Source organism: Alligator sinensis, unplaced genomic scaffold (assembly GCF_000455745.1).
Source record: "Alligator sinensis unplaced genomic scaffold, ASM45574v1 scaffold1999_1, whole genome shotgun sequence".
Classification (NCBI taxonomy): domain Eukaryota; kingdom Metazoa; phylum Chordata; order Crocodylia; family Alligatoridae; genus Alligator; species Alligator sinensis.
The window spans coordinates 1-20,565 of record NW_005844028.1 but is presented as its reverse complement, the minus strand read 5'-3'; the positions used below and the strand labels follow the sequence as shown (position 1 = coordinate 20,565).

The 20,565-nt window shown below is 44.5% G+C and overlaps 1 protein-coding gene across 1 annotated transcript; it reads right to left on the bottom strand.

The window, feature by feature from the left end:
- Nucleotides 1–9,177: 9,177 nt before the first annotated feature.
- CNIH1 (cornichon family AMPA receptor auxiliary protein 1) lies at nucleotides 9,178–20,562 on the bottom strand (the record flags this gene model as incomplete). Its single annotated transcript, XM_006039270.3, has 5 exons — nucleotides 9,178–10,905; nucleotides 12,504–12,647; nucleotides 13,806–13,918; nucleotides 17,154–17,222; nucleotides 20,494–20,562. Coding segments are annotated over 5 exons (423 nt in total), but the record flags the coding sequence as incomplete, so codon positions are not given.
- Nucleotides 20,563–20,565: the final 3 nt, after the last annotated feature.

The following is a 20,565-nucleotide window of genomic DNA, read 5'->3' as shown; positions in this document are numbered from 1 at the left end:
TTGTTGAATGCAAGTGGCTACAGCTTGTCTTCAATGCTAAATTCAGTTCTATTGGGATGTTCGTAGCATGGCCTGGGCATGCCTTCTGGACCAGGTCCTTTAGAAAACGTAGGTGCAAGAACTACGTTTGTGAATCCCAATCAGCCTCAGGTATAGCTTGAGATGTGCAGCCCAGGCACGATGGCAACAGGTAGGCCCACATTTTGCGGCATTGCGGTATCTCTATTGGAGTCAACTTAAGCGTCTGTGGACTGTTGGGTCTGGCCCAAGCTCTCAAAGCTTTGCTTGCAGTCCTAGAGGCTAATAGGGCAAGTTATTTCCTTTGGATATTAGAGAGAGCCTCTGGGCAAGACGTCCCCCAACATGATTTGATCGTGATTCTGGTGACTCTTTAAGCTCGCGTGTGAGAGTAGTTGAATTGTGGTTGAAATGTTTCTGAAGGGATTCTGTTTCCCTTGACCTGGTGAATCGAGGGAAGGTGCTTCCAGCAAGGAGCTTGACAGGGCAGGCCCCGGCCAGAACGTCTCTGCTAGGGAGGCAGGGAAAACCAGAGGGAACATCACTTTGCACCGTGGGGTCCAGTGCTAGCCCAAGCATTATAAGGGATTGGGCTTAGCGCAGGGAATATGTTCAAATTCCCGCACGGCTTTGAGATTTGTAAGGGTGGTTCTTGGAAGAAGCCTGCTAGCGAGAAAAGAAGAAGCCCGGTGTGTGAGATGTGCTCGTTAGCATGCTTCAACTTTTTTTTACAGTCGCTGCCTGTCCTCGGCTGCAGTTGTCAGATGCGCTGGCACCATGACAGGCGATAGACAGCCTCGGGGACGCGAGAGGATCTGGGGCAATACAGACAATAAAGATAATGAGGCTGGGCCTGTGTGGGAGTACTGCAGTGAAGCACCGTGATGGACTCTCTCCCTCTCTGCTAGGATCCTTCTTCCTGGAGCAACTGCTTTGTGCGTGGGTATCTGTACTCTTGCAGCGGCTTCAAAAGGGAGGGCCTGCAACTGCTGTGTGCGTGAGCCTGCGGCAGGGCAAGGGTGCTTCATCCAGGGTCGAAGTGGGCAGTTCGGTTCCTTTGTATCAAAACAGGATTATGCACATTTAACTGTTACGGTCTCTCTGGGTGCGCCTACCCATGTGCTTTACTGCAGAGTGGACTAATTTGCTGTGCAGTAAAGCATCACAGTCTACACATGCACCGGTATTAGAGCGCAGTAAACGAATTAACTCCACCGTCAGGGACAGTACTATCTTACAGAGGAGTATTTTACTGCACTGAAACGCACATGTAGATGCTGACAGCGGGCGTACATTGCGCCCGGTCACCCCAGCCAGCTGGGGGCCTCCTCCAGCCCGGCTCAAATTGCTGCTGTCGCGGGCGCCTGTGTAGACGCCGTACCTCTGAGAAGTAATGCAGGGAGTGGCTCTCGCCGCAAAGGCCAAAGAGAGGGAAGAGCTGCTGAAGCCAGGGAGAGGATCATAAAATCATAGAAAAATAAGGTTGGAAAGGACCTCAGGAGATCACATCTAGTCCACCCCTCTGCTTGATGCAGGACCAGCCCCAACTAGATCATCCCAGCCAAGGCTTTGTCTAGCTCGGTCTTAAAATCCTCCAAAGATGGAGATTCCCCAATTAATTGGAATTGGAGGATCTATACTCCCCCCGACTCCTGCAGCCTCCTCCTGATCCCAAAGGATACTCTTGAACACTTGTTCTGCAGTTCACACTATTTGGGATCTTAAACACGTGTGGGTCTATTAGCCCTCAACAGGGGAGGCTCTGCCCCCTTCAGCTGCCTGGATCCAGTGTCTCATCGACTACCTGCAGAGGGGTTTAGCTACTAAAGATACAACAGAAGCAGTTTATCCCACTTAACATTTCAGGGTCCAGAATGAAGTCTCTCCAACATCATTACTATAAGAATAGAGAATAGGACAAGTCAAAAGGCCCAGAGGCCATCTAAACCAGTGCCTTATCTGTGGTCAGCACCAAGTATCTCAACATAAGGTGCAAGAATCCTGCAATAGATGGATGGTGATCTCTTCAGGGTCTCACTCCGATCTACAACACCCAGAGATCACCTTAAACCCTGAGGAATTGACTGTCCCCTTCAAAATGGTGCGTCTACCCATTGGTAGCAGAGAACAAGCTCCCCAGCCAGTTCCCCGCCCAGCTCCGCACTCATGACCATGAGACTGGTGCTGGGAGGTAAGGATCACCCAGCCCTTAGCTCCCCAATCGTAATGGCAGAGCGTGGGTTGGGAGATAACAGTCTCCTACCTCTGCTTCCCTATTGCCATCCAGTAGCAAGGGGCTTGGAGTTCCCTACCGCTGGGGTGGGGGGGACATAGACCCTGCCCAGGCTCCAGTGGCAGAGCCCGCCCTGGCAGCAGGCAGCTCCTGGGGGTAAGGAAAACTCGACCGCTGCCTGGTGGATGGTTGACCAGGAGCAAATTTACTCCCAGGCAGTCATCTGCACAAGTGCTATTGCACTGTTACTAATCAAAAGTAAATTTGCTACTTGCATTTGCAGGTAGCAAATGTACTTGCGATTAGCCAGATTTACTGTGTAGCAAGCACGGGCACGTGCAGATGCTACACAGTAGTAAGAGGTCCTGGCAAAGGGCCACTGAGTCCGCATTTACTGTCATCGGACTTGATATATGCAACTGATACCGGAGAAGGCTTCATGAACTACAGTAATATCCTGACTGCAGGATGCAGGGCATTTCTAAATTCATACGCAGAGTATTTTAAATACATTGGAAAAATCCCATGTTTGTGCTCAATCCCCTCTATTTCAAGCTGATTTTATTTTCAATACAAGAATTTCCTGTTGCTTAGGTATTAGCCTTTGTTTAACTTGATTCAGGGCTGCGCATCTACGTATCTCATGACACTTTGCAAACCAATTATTAATTTCAGTTACCAGGTTGCTGCATATTGGCTATGGTCATGTATTTCATTAATAGAGGGTCACATTGGGACATATAAAAAAATAAAAGTGTCTATGTCATGGTTGTTTTCTTGCAGAGTAAACTCTGAGAAAGATTTGAGGGTGCAGGAGGGAAGCTTGGATAAAGAGTGAAAGGATCTAAGGTCCAAAGCGATTAGGACCAGAAGGGACTTGTGAAAGACACTCGAAATGAGGACTGGAGGAACGTAGTCTACTTTGCGCAAGCCATTAACTAATGTTCTCCAGTAGCAGACGCTTGTGTAGGTGCTGTGGATTCAGCATTAGACAAAACTAGGTCATCACAGCTGAATCAGTGAGCCATGATCCAAGAAACTTATTCTGGAGTGAAGGAATGCTGGAATAAGCCTTTGTGCTCAAACTGAAAGTTCCCAGCAGGACTTGCATATCATTTTATTTTAGACTGGGAGATGAACTTTTTTCTACTAATGTTATAAAGCGAGTAATAATATGTATTTTAATACAGACAAGTGCAAAGTTAGTTAGAGTGTAACCTGGTTATAATGATTCCCCATGGAACTGGGAGAAAACTTCAATAAAAGGAGGTGTCTGCTCTAACAGGATTAAGTCAATTGCTGCATAACGTACTGAAAAGATGATCCTGGCTGTGGGGATTTTTAAAAGCATGGGTTTGTAATAACTGGATGTTTTTTCTAATGAGGTGGTACGGTACCTAGAAATGGCCTGGAGTCTGGAATATGGTTATTCAAAAAGGATTTAAGGATCACAGGGGGCAAACAACTTGGCACTAGCAACACAAGCAAACTGGGCTAGGCTGGATTTTGATTCATCTTTGAATGAACAGGGGAGTGCGGGACAGTGGAGTCTGATGCTACATGAGGGGTCTGAGGACTTTTTTTTCCTATGTTCTTAAAATTTAAAAAGTGGAGGTGACGGGGCTGGAGAAAGTGCCTTACCATGAGACGTGAAGCGCTCACTCTGCTATATTTATGAGAAAGACAGCTGAGGTGTCACAGAAACACTGGACTGGAAGGGCCTCCTGGAAAACAAGCCCAAGCCCTGCTCTTGTAGGCACCACGTATAATGCCTTTCATAGGGGCGAAGTACAGATGTTCAAAAAGCCCGAGACTGAATTGATTCTGTGCAGGTTAGTCTAAGCTGCGTAAATTGAACCCATAAGCAAGCAAACAGACATTCACTTTTGATTCTAGAAATGCAGTCACATGCCTGCAGTGGCTCAGGCTAGAAGATGGGAGACGCTAAAGCACGTCTCCCTTCCCTTCAGGCTGGAGGGAAGCTGAGCCTCCAGCTCAGGGAAGCATGGCTATGCCCCGGCCGGCTGAGTATGATTGCAGAGGGGTTTCAACCCCCACCCCAGCCTGCAACGACCCCAGCTGGGGTCTGCTCGGCTTTTCCCCCTGCTCGGGCTCAGCATGGCCCAGGACCCCCAGAGCTCCCCTCCCAGCCCGGGGGCGATCTGGCTGCGCCTTTCCAGCCACCAGGGCCAGGGTTTCGGTTGGGGCAGCCCAGGAGCAAAGGCCAGATCGGGGGAGGAAAGGGAGTGAAACGGCCCCAATCCCAGGTGAGGACATGCACAGAGGGACCGTGACAGTGGCAGCTTCAGCCTCATTGTGAGCCTCACCGAGCAGAGGGACCCGGGTGGCGGGGGAGGGAAGGGGCTCAAGTGTGTCGGCACTAGCCGAGTCGAGCATGCAGCTGGGGAAGCAGGTCCTGCCTGGAGACCCCTTCTACTCGCTAGAGCGGCACCTGGGCTGGCCCTGGCCCCTGCAGTGGCACGCATGGTGCGGACTCACCCCCTCGGGCCCAAGAGCTATTATCTGTGCGCCCCAGGCCAGCGGGTGCTGAGCTGGGCACGCACTGCTCGCTTTTCCCCTACCTGGCACAGCACGGCCCTGTGTACCAGGTGCAGGAGGCCACCTCTACAGCTTCTCTGCCACCGCTGTCTGTCCACCCTGTGGTCAACTGTAGTTCGGCAGTGCGGGCAGCACCTACCAATAGTCAGAGCAGGCCCCCCAACACTGGCAGTGGCAGGGAAATTGTAGGGGTAGCATCCTGCGCCTGATACATGTGCTGCTGCTGCCACAAAGGGGAAGTGAGCAGGGCATGCCCACCTTGGCACCTGGCAGCCCAGGGGAGGCAGGTAATAGCGCTTGGGGCTGATCCTGCGCCACTGCAGAGGCCGGGGCCGGGCCGGGTGCTGCTCTCCAGCAGGTGGAAGGGGCTGCCGGGCAGGAGCTGCTCCCCCAGCTGCACGCTCTGCTCGGCTCTGCTCTGGGCTAGCACCGACACACTCGAGCCCCTTCTTCACCCCTCCACAGCCTGGGTCCCTTTGTTTGGAGGGGCTCACATCCACGATGGAGCTGCTGCCACCTCGATCCCTCTGTGCATGTCCCCAACTGGGCTTGGGGCTGTTTTGTTCCCTTTCCTCCCTCCAATCTGTCCTTTGCTCCTATGCTGCCTCAAGCGAAACCCTGGCCCCAGTGGCTGGGAAGGCACAGTGGGATCACCCCCTGGCTGGGAGGGGAGCTCTGGTGCTCCTGGGCCGTGCTGAGCCACGAGCAGCGGGGAAAAGTCAGGCAGACACTGGCTGGGATCCCTGCCAGCCGCAGACAGGAGGCAGCGGGGTTTAATCCTGCTCTGCCTGAACCTGCTGTCCCATGCCCTCGCCCCCTCCACTCCAGTGGGGAGAAGTCTAGCAGGGGCTGCTCTGCCCCTGCCAGGCCCCAACACACCCACCCCCTTGTCAGCCAGCCATCACTGCTCCAGCTAGAGAGCACAGGGGCGAAGTCACCCCTGCTCTGCTCCCACAGACAGCACAGCCCAGGCCAGGCCGCAAAGCATGCTGGGATGTTAGGGGACTGTGATTTAACTTGAACCAGGAAGGGGTCTGGGACAGAAGTTTCATAAACTGGTTAGACTTAAATCAGTTAAGTCTGATACTACATTCAACCAGGTTTATCTTAAACTAGCTCCAGCCATTTTGAAGCTGATTTACATGCACTGAACTTATGTTCTGTTACAGGTTTAAACCAGTTACTGATCACTTAAACTGGTTTGTGTGCAACTTCTGTCCCTAGCCCAGCTGATCAAGGATATCTTCAAAAGCAGTTTGGGTTTTTTTGCCCCCTCTGTTCCCATGGAAGTGCTACTCCAGGACTTCCCTTCTAATTTCCAGCCTATATTTATACCCATTTGCTCTTGGGCTAATAGCATCCTTTAACTTACGGTGGGTATGTCTACACATGCAATTAATGTGACTGAATAAACTCTGGTGCAATTTGAACTGGAGTACAGTAATCCCAGCATCACCGCCTACACATGCATTTAAGCACAGTAATTTATTCTGTCATCAAATAAATAGTACCCGTGTCTGACAGGACTATCCAATGACACTGTAAATTAGTCTACACCCGCCCGGTTGTCACTCCCATGTAGGTGGTGAGGCTTCACTGCATAGTAAATTAATCTATGCAATAAAGCGCACATGAAGACATGCCCACTGTCTCCCCCGTCCCGTTTACTGCTGTTCTTCCACTAAATTAGGCAACTAAACTCTTAATCGCCTCAAAATAGGATCTCCATTCTCCTGCTCATCCTACTTCCATTTAAAAAAGCAGTAATCTGAATTGTATGCAGTATTCCAGATGAGGTCTTCCCAAGGGCTTGTAGGTGGTACTAATTAATACTTCTCTGGTCTTGCTCCAAATACTTCTCTTGATACAGCCTTGGAACCTGTCGGCAACTTAGTCACTTGGAACTCATCGACCCGAATTTACTAGCGCATAAAAGACTTTTCAGTAAAGGTTATCGAGTTCTTTTTACATGACAATGCCACCAGATTTTGTGTCATGTAAAATTACCAGGTTACTCAATCCAAGAATTGAAATTAAAGGACTATGACATACAAGCCAGAGTCGCTCCATTCTGGCCTTGAACTCCATAAACTGTCACACAGACACGCAGCACTTGTAACAAGACTTTCATAGCACGCTTATAGCTGGGTTAAAACACCTATACCTCTCCCTCCACACTTGGCCAAGGCCACAAGTAGCTTTATCTTACTTTCAGTATCTTGCCAGCTGCAAGGCTTCATCACTACTGCTCTGTTGTTACCAGAATGGATAAAAATCAATTAAAAAATGGATGTTTTTATTTAAATAGTATTTTTTTTATAATTATGTTTTTCCTTTTAATAAACCAGCTTAAAATTAAATTTGAATTTAATACAGCATAGGTTAAGGTATATATTTAGTATAATATACTGAAATAACTTTAAAAGAATTATTGAGTCAATGAGTCTCTAAAAACTCTGGATGCAAGGCTGGTTTTCTTCTATGCAAGAACGGGGTGGGGGGGGGATGAAACTTTTAAGGCCAAGCTCTTTGGGAAGTGGAAGATTACAAGAGAAAGCCATGCTTGTGTTTTCTTCATTTCAGTAAGGGCACAGTCTTTAGTCCTCTCTTCTATATTTACCACCACCCCAGCGCTGAATGCACGCATAAAACTGAATTCTGCCAAATACGTTGCAATTGCTTTTCTCTCAGCTGTGCATTCTTTTCTTTTCTAAAAGAGATGGAAACTCATTTAGATCAATATTCAATAGCATTGGGGATGGTTATCAAGTGTCACCTAGCGGCAGCATTTTGGAGCATGCCTCCTACTAAAAATATTTCTTGTACCTGAGCAATGCTAATATGAATGGACACCATCTCCACAACACTCACTGCTTTTTCTGAACAAAGGTACGTTTTCAGGTAGAACAATACTTGGGATCCAAAATATGTGAATTGATGAGAATGTAGCTTTGTCATTCCAGATCCCAACTCCACGCCACTTTTTATGTGCATGACTTGATTCCAGTAGGACTACTCTCAGGCATATATACTACGCCTGATGTACATCAGTTGGCTTATATCCAGGAGTTGGAAACAGGTAGATTTGCCAGCTGCAGATCCCAATTGCAAATCAGTTATGAATTTGCACAGATGGTAACTCTATACAAAGGAAAGGTTTTATACAAGGTTAGTCTGACAACTTCTGAATAGCACACGTGTGACGTTACAGCTAACGTTTACGACAAAGGTGGAAACACTGCTTTCTTAGTAGAGAAACTCAATCTAGTCCTCAGCTCAGGAATTCCCATCAACTCCAGAAAGATAAAAATCAGGTTAAATCATAATTCAGAGACCATTTCTTCCCCCACTCCTCTGATCTCTAAAGGTTGCAGGAACTATCTTGAAGACAAACCTTGAGAGGTCACTTTTATGTTTCTGGCCACAGGAAGAGCCAACGGATAAGGCCCAAACCAGGATTTTGAATCTAAGGTGAGCTTTGGATCCGAGTTCATAATTGAACCTCATTCATGAGCTAATCCCAGAATCTGAAACTGTCGAAGCTGATAGATCAGATTTCAAAGGCTCACATACAAAAATGTGTAGACTCAACATGAGCACTGGGCCTCTACTGAAGACCTCAAGAGCCAAAAGCAGATACAGCACTCCTAGAGCCCTACCCCCTGGGGAGTTTAGGATTCGGTGCAGGGACCACGGTACACTTGAACGTGATGGTCGAGTAGTTCATCAATTTTCAAGGCAGAGCAAAAATTAGAAATGCCACAATAATGCTATTTTTGAAAACAAGCTATTAAGGCACAAGAAGCTTTTGAAAACCATGACAGCTTGGACTCGGCAAAAGCAAAGACGTTAACTTTCATCTACTGCTGTGAAACAAGCTATCTTGACAAGCTGCTGAGCAGCAAGGAAATTCATTTTTAAACCATTCGAAGGGCAGGAACAGAAAATAGGAAGGACAGTTTAATCCTTTTTGAAGAGAGCCAACAATGATCTCATCAGTGCACATAATTTAAAGATCCAATACCGTACCAGGGTCTTGGGCAAGAAAATACAAATCACTCCTACTTTATCATTAGAATGCCTCAATTCAATCCTCAGTTGTGTATAATTGGTTTCATTATATTTATTAAAACAGAAGATAAACATTTTTTTCGTTCCAAAGGTACTTCTCACTACAACGGGCGGTGAAGGAAGAGCGATGGCTTTTTTCATCCCTCCTCACCACCCCCCAAGCACGCACGTTTTACAAAGATGCTTGAAACCACAGCTGGATTTTTTTTGTTTTTGTGGAGCTTGCATGTATTCTCTTAGTTCTTTCCTATGATTTGCAGGAAACAAACACACAAAAAATCACCATCCACACAGAAAACGGTATATTTATGAGCGTGCTCAGATTCTTTTATTCCAGACTGTAAGAAGACAATCTGCATTTTGCTGACAGCTTCCTCGGTCCTACGTGAAACAGAAGAAAACACAGATCCATCTCCTTAACTACAGCTGAAGCAGCACAGATCAAGGGGGGGTGGAATGGTTTGTGGGCACATCCTGCTAATTTTTATCCTCTTGGTCGCTTGGGCTGTGCGCTGGGGCGATGCGCTCATTAAAAGATGGTCTTGATTCTACCAGCTGCCGGTTTCATGAAACCAAAGCAGAAATTGGGAGATCAGCACAGCACAGGCCAAGATCCCGTTGTGGAGGTAAGGAGAGAAGCCACTTCCACCACTGAAGGGGATCCATCCCGATTCGACAGTCAGCTTGCAAGCTAGACTGCACACAGGAATCTGGCCCGCAACAGCAAAAGGGACACGTGCCAGCCTCTGTAAACATGTTTTAATAAAACTAGTGACATTTCCCTGTCCTGTAACCTTAAGATCAAGTAGAAGAAGTGGGCAAGATTTTGGAGCTGCTCAGGCTAAATTAACTGCTGGCACACAGCAAGAGGAACTGTGACATACTATCAACGTATATGAAACAGCTATTCTCCACACCTCTGCACTAAGACTGTCTACATGCAGGCCAACGCAAAGTCCAGGAAACAAGCTTATAAATCAGCAGTTTCATTTTCCATAAAATATCTCTTTCCAATTGTATATTAAATGTAAAGATTGCAATGTCATTAGCTGGCATGAATTAAGCAGAGGAATTCAATATGCAACTCATTTTTTTCAAACCAAGGCACTGAAGAAAAAAAAAATTCTGAATTTGAGATATTTTATTGATTGCACTACGGAACAGCAGGGCAGTTTCACAAACTCACTTTGTGTCTTGGAAATGTCTGTTGAGAAGTCACAGGAGTATTTTACCACTGGACTTGATCAATGCTGTTGTGGATGAGCCAATTTGTTAAGACTGTTGCACAAACATTTAAAATAGAAAATCGCCAAAAGGCATTCCCTCCCAGGCAAGTCATAATTTGTCCTATCACAAGGACGGATGCTTGAAAATTAAAGCAAGGACAGTTAGTATTTGGTGGAAAGACAGGAAATTTCTGAACCATGCATATACAGGGAAAGATTATCCAAATAGTAAAAAATAGAACTACTCTTTCTGCAAGTGTCTCCAGGTATTCGTCTAGAAGAGAGTGAGGTTACCTACAGATAACATACACAAAGCTTTCAGTCCTTCAGAAGCACTTGATATCTACAGCTGATTTATAGTTAGGTGGAGCTGTTAAGTCCAAAATGAGCCACTACAAGGGTCCAGTAAACAAAAAATCCTAGAATACTAAGGACAGTCAGTAATTAATAGCTATTTGAAGAATTATGGCTGTTCCTTACGGAGTGCAAAGTCAAAACTGCTCAAAACCAGGAGGTAATTGTTTTATACTAATTTACACCTAATTCTTTTTAATTTCAGCATCCCAGGAAAATATAAGAAAACAGTCTTTCCACAAGAAGAAAGTGTGGAAACGTTTTAAAAATGGGGGAGTCATTTTGTTTTTCCTAATACAGCTGGGATCACTGGATTCCATAGTTAAATCTTGGTAATGGGTTCTTGCTGGGAAGAATCCTTTTGTTTCGTGGCTTTTGCATGCACTTAACTGGAACAAAGTTTGCCAAGTTTCTTCTTAAGAGCTCACCAAAACATAAATCATGCTAGAAAAGAAAGAAAGAAAGAAATACATCAGGTTTTTATTTAGCTGCAACACTTTGGATTAGTTATTATTAGGGACCTACTTAATTCAGTTTCACCGATTTTGTGGAAATGCGAAATCTGGGATTGTCCTCAAAAGCCAACAAGAGAAAACTTGATAAAAATAAAATGCTGGCTCCCCAGTGAGAGCATTCAATGGTCCTCACTCTGGGAGGGGAAGGCACTGGCTGGCGGGGTGGCATGAAGGGCAGATGGCGGCTGTCCCCTTGTCCCAGCCAGGGCCTCTCCATCAATCAGCACTGAGCGGCAGGGCAGCATGAAGGGCAGACAGCAAACAAGATGGTGGCCACCTTCTCGTCCCTCTCTGCCAATTAGCATCAAGGAGTGGGTCCTTTCCGCCAAGTTAGCACCAAGGGGGGGAGGAGGGGCACCATGAAATCCCAGTGAAATTGGCTCTGCAGACTATGAGTGGGCCACCAAAAATATTCGGCCTTGCTGCAATTTAAGTAGACCCCTAATCATCATGCACTTGATTAACAAGCAAAGCTTAACTCTCCTCCCCGGTACATAAATAATCAGACACCTAGGTTATACGTAGGGACCCAACTAAATTGCGGTGGACGTTTGCGGTGCAGCAGCACCTTTCATTTTGCTCTTTTTGCACCCTGCCCCAGACCACCAAGTGGCAGAGGCAAAAACCACGGCATTAATTGCCTCTCGGCCACTCAGTGGCAGGGGAAGGTGCACAGCAAAAAGAGCGAGATTAAAGGCGCTGCTGCACCACAAACTTCTGCTGGGATCTAGGTAGGTCCCTCGTTCTAGTTATACGTGAATATGTTTCTCCAGTTCTAAAATAAAAAACAAGTAGGCCACCATGACTTTGAGTTAACAAAAATAATGGCATTTGAAAAAGGAAGCGACAGGCACATTGCACACAGTGGTCACCCAGATCAACAAACAGTAGCAACGGGGAGTCCTCTATTAGCTTCGTAAATGCATTTAAAAAACAATTACTAAAGCATGAACACACTTCCATCATCTTTTTGTATGATTAAATCAAAGTGCTGAGCAGCACAACGACCAGCTAACAGATGCAGCATAGGGCAGTTGTACTGCGGCACTCTACCCGTATCAGATTTCTCCTACCCCCACCCATTATTTTTTCCTGGAGTTTGATTCTGCTTTTATAAATTCTGTATCTTCTCATCTATTATGTTACCATTTTACCTTCATGTTTTTACAAAACTAACTTGAACCAAAGAAGCCATTACTTTTAAAATGGTGATACTTCACCTTGATTAAATCCCAATATTTTTATTGTAAAGCATATTTTAAAAGAAAAAAGGTTCTAAGTTTTCTAGCTTTCTGAGTCTTTAATGCATCTTAAAATTGAAGGAATATTGACACTGGGGTTATATTTTTTTTAAAAAAGGAAAACTTTACTTCCCCAGCTAGGATTTCTTTTTTTTTTTTCCCAACAAATTATTTGACATGTGTGGTACTGGGCATTCTCTTAAAAAATTATATATATTTTTTCCTACAGACTGAGCCCAAGCAAAAGTTCAGGTCTAAGAATCAAGTGGAAGAGAAAATAACTTACCCATATAGGTAGTAAAAAAATGATAGAAGGTAAAATGCTAGTTTGCACCATCCTTCCTTCTGACAGTAGGCTAAAATATCTGCATTCATGATTGTTGTAGGATCATATAGACCTGGTCCACTCATCACAGGTCTACTCATGTACCTGGAAGAACACATTAGGTTAGAAGCAAGTTTTGGGGAGGGTGGGGAGTTACAGAAAAAGCAGGCCTCCTTTACTGTTCCAAACAATATCAAAATATAACTATGCAAGGAACTGCACATCTCCAACTGCACAGAACATGTACTCTAGTCAGCAGCTAACAGACAAACAGCAACATCTGAGCCCACAAACAAATGCTCTGCTCATTGATGGGTTCTAGACACTACAGCTGCCCTGCACCCTGGGCCAGGGCACTTTTGCACAGTACTAGACCAAGAGTAGACAAGATGATCCTTTAAAATAGTATGTACAATTTGAGGCATCACATTATATTAGAAATAAAAAACTGAAAAATAATGTGGAAGAGAGTAACAAGAACAACATGGTCCAGGGGCTGGTGCTGGTAGTCATTACCATATTTACTTGAATCCAAGATAAGGTGTCTCCCCCCCATTCACCATGGTAGGGAACAGAAGTCTCATCTTGGATTAGAGTAGGGGGCCAGAGCTACCACCACCACTGCTGTCTGGCCAGGGTGGCTCATGGGGCGGGGGAGAAGGTGTGCAGTGTGCAAGCATGGGGGTAACTGTGTGGTACAGAGGGGGAGCGGCACATGGGGAAGACCACATGCTGCAGGTGAGACCACGCAATGTCTGCGTGCAAAGAGAGAGGTCGGTAGTGCAGATTATGCACTAGCAGGGAAGCTGCTGCAGCTCCAGCGAGGGGCTGGAGCTGGACCCAGAGTCATCACACAGAGCATGTGGCAGCTCTGGCACATAAATTGAAGACAACCCTCCAGTAATTTTCCATGTATAGGATCTAATTATTGGGAGCTCGTCTTCAATTCAAACTAGGTGCCGATAAATACGGTATGTGTTAAACAAGATTCATGTAGAATGGCTCTGGAAGCTTCAGCACCATTTAAGACATGCATGGCAGGACTTATTCTTGTTTATTAAGGTGGGAATAGTTTTCCCTTAGAAAGGCAAAACAAGAGTCTTTAATTTGATTCATACCTGTAAAGTAAGACTTTTCAGTATCTCATCACAAAGTGCCTTTATGCTTTTTTGCCGGAGAAATAGGAAAATAAGGAGGAAGTACTGCAGCTGGAGAATGAATTATAATTAGCATAAATCAAGGTGTCAGACTTATCAATATTACCTCCAAATATGGTAAGCCAACAAAGGCATATTGAGACCCAAAGTAAGCCACTCTGCCGCACAGAGAAACATAACACAGAAGAATGCATGGATGAGGTACTCTGGAAGTACAAGCTGGAAAAGAAAGATACACATCAGAATATTCAAGTGAAGTAAATCATCGATGAAAAACTGAATACTATTATTTAGAAGAAATAGGGAGAATTACATGAACGAGTAAACTGCAGAAAGTGAAAACAGCAACTAGCAGATTATGCCTCATATCTCCATATAAATGTTTGTATATTTATGAACAAAAAAATGTACATGACACAATGCCCAGATTAGAGAAGTTATCATTGCTTCTAATAACTAAGTGCACTGTTAACAGCTTCCATGTTTCATATAATAGCCCCCCATGACAGAATAGCACATTAAGATATTTCTTCACATGCAATATAGAAATATCAACAGGAAATATGCTCCCTGTACCAGTTTATGTGCAAGAGGATGTTTTTATTTTACGTTTGGAAGCTTTGAACTTGGAAAAACTATACAACGGAGACTGTTACCAAAACCTTATTTCCTGTGCACAGCACTATCAGACACAACTAGTAGTAACGTTGTTATGCACATCAATAAGCACAAATACAAGCATTATGCTTTCTGCAGTGTAGGAGGGAACAACAGTGCAATGTATATACAGTTTCAATTCCTTTATGCACCTTTTATATACCCCACAGGCCTACTTTTTAATGGCAAAAATCAACAAAAGTAACACTGAAACTAGACTACACTCAGACTAGGAAAGTGTAAGACGTCAGGTTATACAGCATTAATGCTACTAAAAGAAAGGATATGGGAAAAGAGTTGTAGATTAAATTCATGCAAAACCTTACATCCACTACAAGAATACCAAGGCCAATAACCCAGCTAGAACTGGACTACCCATTCATGCTCTTAAATTAACACAGTTCTCAAGAAAAGTTCATTTCTATCTTTGAAATGCTCAACGTGGGATCAACAACTATGACCTCTTTCATGTAAAAATATCCAACTGCTATATTTCAAGCAAGAATTTACCATAAATAAATCAATCATAAGATTCAAGGTAAAAGTACTAACCAAGCTAGAGGTGCACACACGAGAAAACTTCATTCTTGGATACTGTCCCATTTTTCAGTCTAGAATGACTGACTGAAGTGTCAATGTTTTGCAGGTTTGTATTACATGTCTAAAAGCAAGAACTTCTTTCAAACACCTAAAAGATCTAACTAGATCTCTATAAACTCAAAAAAAGCTGTGTTCCCTATAGTCTGACTCTTTAAACAACAGATTATTAAATACAAACTTCCATCAAGACAAAAAACTAGTCAAAGCTCTTTACTTAGGTGAAACAAATTCTCCTCTTACATACTCACTATGTAGAGCTTTTAAAATTTAATTAATGTATTTAAACTAAAAGTGTCTTTGGCAGCACACCTGTGTTTTAGGCTTAAAATCTACAATTATCGACTCTACATCACAGGCATGAATCTCCCTCAACGTTTGTATTTGCCCCGCCACCACAAGACACAGGCAAACCGTCTGTGGCATATTTATCACAGTATTTTATCTTCCTTCCAGCTCTACAGGGGAACTAGTCTGATTTGAAGAAAGAACAGTACCATATAAACTAAATGTTGAGAAGAGAGAAAATTAGTAATCAGTGGCACATAAGCCAAGGAAAATGGCAATATGTAAGGAGAGAGAGAAAACCTCATCACACCATACAGAAGTGCTATCTTACCTATTTCTCATTAACCAAAAATGTTCTCCCCTACAATTTCTCTCTCTCAGAACAGGACTCATGTCTTTTAGGTATTTGCAGAGGATTATTTTCATTTACCACACTACATGAAGAGTTTGGATTTAAATCTACCTTTTCATGTCTAATCTACTCCCACTAACACAGTAAATACTGTTAAGATTTTCAATCAACACAAAACTACTGTATAATCAACACCTCATGCATGCATGTTAACATTAGGTTAATAAAATATTTGCTTTAAACATGCACAGTATAGTACCCTTGTATTAAAGTTTTTGATAAGATCATAATGCATAAATGTAATGAGTATTTGCCTTCCCCCATACTATAGCAGAAATGACTGCAAAACAGACCGAGCAAGGGAAACTGTTAGATGCACATCCATTCAAGCACCAAATACTATTTGCCAAAATTAACCCTTCCTCGTATCATCCCCTTCCTCCTACTCATTCTGTAATGTTTTCTGGCAAGTGACACAGCCTGTATTGAATACACACATTCTTCTTCAGCTTGTTTTGAATTCAATACCTGATGGTGTGATTTACTTCTAAAGAACATGAATTCACAGTGCCCAAATCCAGAGGCATAACTTCACCACTGTGCTACTTCTCCTGCTATCATAATCGAGCTGTTCCCAACTAAAATAAAATGGACAGAAAGGGGTGGAGACTAGGCAAAGAATTATTGCTTTACCAAAATACAGATGCGTCAGCAAGATCTCCTATATTGCTGCTTGCGTCTGCAACACCCCAAACTAAATGTGCTTTTGAGGCCAGTCATTAAAAAAAAATAAAGGTTCATCAGAGCCGCGTCCAAAACAACAGCTGTACTGTACCTTCCTGACCACAGAACAAAATAAGGGGAGGCAACGCCCTCTCTCTGACTCCTGTGTGACACACATCTACCAAAATCATCAAGCCAGATCAGAATTTTTTTGGTCAACACTTTTTTAAAAAGTAAACTAGGCCCTTGGCGTATCAAATTCAAACCGTTTTGTAAATCTGACTTGAGAAATACCACTGGTTTACGTCTCCAAATACTGCAGCTACTCAATAAAGACTCGAAGCATATAACAGTTTCCCTCACTTTACCGGGTAAGCAAGCAAAATTATTTTGCACAGAATATGAAAGGTCATGAAGTTTATAAACCTGAACAGACAGTACAGGCAGATGAACAAGCACACTAAACAAAACATCTTAAAATAGTAATACAGATGTTCCTAACAAAATGAAAGGAAAGTGGCATTGAAACATTAAACTAAAAAGCAGTACACACCTTTAATGCAATTTTGACTCTTTTAATCTTTTTGACCTTTTCAACTGTCTTTGTGCCGAAAAATGTAAAAAGCAGATTGAAAGAACGTTAGTACGGACAGCTGACAAGATCACCAGCAGATTAATAATAGTCAGAATATTCAAGATTGAGAGGAAAAGCTCCAGTAATTAGGTGTTACTAGCCAAACAGAATTGTCATTACCTTTTTTTATTTGCTTGAGACAACTAAATTAAGAAATAGCGTATACATCTATGTAAAGAGGAACTCTTGATCGCGTAACTTACAGGATTCAGTGTATTACATTGGTCTATGGGATTCTTGTAATCAGTCTTCAGTTCATCAAATGCTATTATCTAGAATAAAATTGAAACAGTTAGGATTCTTCAAACCGAAAGCAGTAATAAACATCTTGCACAGCAAATCCATTTACTGGTATGGAGCCGAATAACGAAACGTGTCCTCTTTACCCGCATAGAAATGATTCCACAAACCAAGTAACCTATAGCTAAAGGCTGTCTGAAACAGGTCTGCTTTGGTTGAACAGAAAAGCAAGCAAATTCTAATTAATTCAGCTTCTTTTAGGTATTTTAGGCACTCAAAAAGCTGTGGCACTATACCTTCACTGAACCGCCCTTCCCTCCCCCAAGAAAAAAAACCTTGCTGAGTGTCACTTTAAATAGTGTTTAATCCCACAAAGTATATCCCTGGAGCATAAACAGATCAAGCTGTTGCAGATGTGGCATACTTGGTTTCTGGTTCATGCCCGACACTTATGCCAGTCAAGTAATTAAAAGCAAGTGATCTTCACGTTAAAAGAGGCTAACCGCTCCATCTTATCTCCGTGGTCAGAGTGTGCGTGCTGCAGCCAGAGATGGCTGGGAAGGGAGATGCATCAGGAAAAGGTCAACAACATTTTGGATGACAGAGGTTTTGTCTGTAAACAGATGCTTAGGAAAGCATGAGTGTACCAATCGGAAACATGGTCAAATACACCGCACCAACTAAGACAAACGTTTATGATACAAAAGCAAGAACTATAAATTATGAGAACCAGAACATTAAACATAACATAATCAGCACTAATATTACTTGTATTCAGTGTACACCAAAACAAGTTTATATACTGTCCTTTATATTACAATAAAAAGCTAACTTAAATGGTTACGAGGCTAAAAAGGGATGCCAAAGATGCATTTTCATCCGAGTGCCCCTCTGCAAGAGCAGGAATTTCATACCCGCTTCAAGCTACGTTTCCTACCGTACCACAAGTAAATTATCTTCTCTGTGGCTGGTTGAAAATACATGACTCTCAAATAATAATAAATATTCAAGACAAAATAAATAAAATCTTAATAGGAGGTAGAAAAAAATACAAAGCTCCTTCATCACACGATTGATTTGTCGAAGGACTATAATATTTTAAACATGTACTCAAATAGGTAAAAACAATATTTTATGAGAACTGCAAAATGCTTGCAGTTGCATTAAAATATCTTTAATAAAAATCATCTGGCCTAAGTTAACCTTTGAGAACATTACTCATCCATAGATGAGTATCGGCGGATTTTCATCGCATCACCAAGGAGCTGAGCTGGCAAGTTTTCATGACAGTTTTGCAAAGCTGGTTTAAACCAATAAACACTACTCTCGTGTCCTGCAGTGAACGTAACGCAGGACAGTTATTAAAGAATAAGAACCTGTAGGTGTGCCTGAAGGCCTGCTTTGTTACCGGTCCCGGGTGTTTTCCTACAGCGGATCCACTCAACAGGCGCTCAGCAAAGTAGCGGAAACCCACTCAGGTCCCTAACGCTGCTGCTGGCCCGCACGCCGGGGAGCAGCAGGAGGGCAGTGCAGAGCAGTGGTGCTCAACCTTGTTCCCCGGGGGAGCGAGATGAGCGTCTGCCCATGGTCCAGATCCCACCAGTGGTCCCCAATACAGCTACAGTGGCCATCATACAGGACATTCCAGTTTTCCACTACTCTGTCCTCTATTGATATGAAACCTGACGCCTTTATGTCCTCTATTTTTCATCCAAAAATAGAGAAAAATAGAGGACTTAAAGGCAACCGGTTTCATATCAAGAGAACAACCAGACTGTCCTCTATGATGGCCACCCTAAATACAATACACAGGGCAGGGGGGCTTGACCCAGCCCCAAAGGGGAAGAGGGCTTGACCCAGCACCATGCTGGAGAGGGGGCTTATCCAGGCAGGGAGAGGGGGAAGCAGGGATGGGATGTGGCCCAGCCCCATAGGGGAAGGGGGCACAGCCCAGCCGCAACCATCTGCGAGGGGTTTGGGAATTTGGCAGGGGGGAGGGAGGCTGCATTCATTGCCCCCACTCCCCAACCACCAAATTTACCCACCCTGTGGGCCAAATGCAATTGCTCTGCAGGCCATGCATACTCCACAGGCTGGAGGCTGAGCGCCCCTAGTGCAGGAAGTGTTAAAACCCGCTGTGCCCCGCACTGGAAAAAGCACTCTCATAGCAAACAAATGAAACGTTTACGCTAACATCCTGGGAAGCACGCGTAGTCTTGAGCGCAGATGGAAGCAGTCGCATGTAAAAAGCCAGGTTATTGCAGAACCATGAAGACACCGGGCTGGGAGGATCGTCCCTGTCCACATCACCCCGTACGAACCGTAATCTCAACTCTACCCTGTTACGGTTAACACGTGCAATGCATGCATGCCTTTAAAAACCTAACGAATGCTCGTGCATTGATTGTCTTCAGTTGTACCCAAACCTCGCCCCGGATGTAATACAGGGAGGTGAGGCTGAGCACGGCTTGTCCGCACATGAGTAGGAAACAGGACTCGTCCTTGCGGACAAAGAGCGGTGCTCGGTAGCGCGTACTCCCACCTGCCCTTGTTTCACCCAGAACGACACTTGGGAGCTCAGGGATGGCTTTAAAATGCCGCCTGCGACCGACCCATCGGTGCCCAAGGAGGGAATGAGCAGAGATGTGGGTTGTCCAGTAAATTTTGAATTGGAAAATTTTCTAGTGCCCAAAATAGAGCGTGACCTCATTTAGCATGCTTATTTGACTTCTATTTAGTAACCAAAACTAATCCAGCACCCCCGTGTTCATGTTATGTCCCAACAGCCACAAGTAATGGAACTGAAACATTTGATGAGGAAGAAAATTAAATACAGCACACTTCATGCGGTGCGAATGGTTTAGTCAAACAAATTCAAAGCGTTACGTGCACAGACATGATTTTTAGTGGACTGTTCGTAAAAATGTGAAGATAATACACAATCGCGTTACGCTGTTTACATTTAAGGGGGAAACGGCACTGAAAACTGTCGAGACACGAATATCAGCGCACCCAAAGGGCTGCGCGTGACGGGCCGCGCTTTGGGTTTGATTTCACCGGCGCGGGCAATTCGGTGAATTGGTAACTTGATTTTCGGTGTGGATTATTACGCAAGTGCGTTCACCCTCCGCCTGCTCATAAACCACTACACCACAGGTGTGCTCGCGCACCCTTCCCTGGGCGGGCCGCACGTGTGCGTGTGCATGTTACCACATATGCGCGTGCATGCATGAGTGTGTGCATGTGCGTGTGCACGCGTGTCAGGGCGAGGGGCCCGGGCCGCCCCCGACCGCGGTCACTCACATGCCAGATGGCGAAGAAGATGAGGGCGGCGGTGAGCAGCAGCGCCAGCATGTAGCAGAAGGCGGCGAAGGT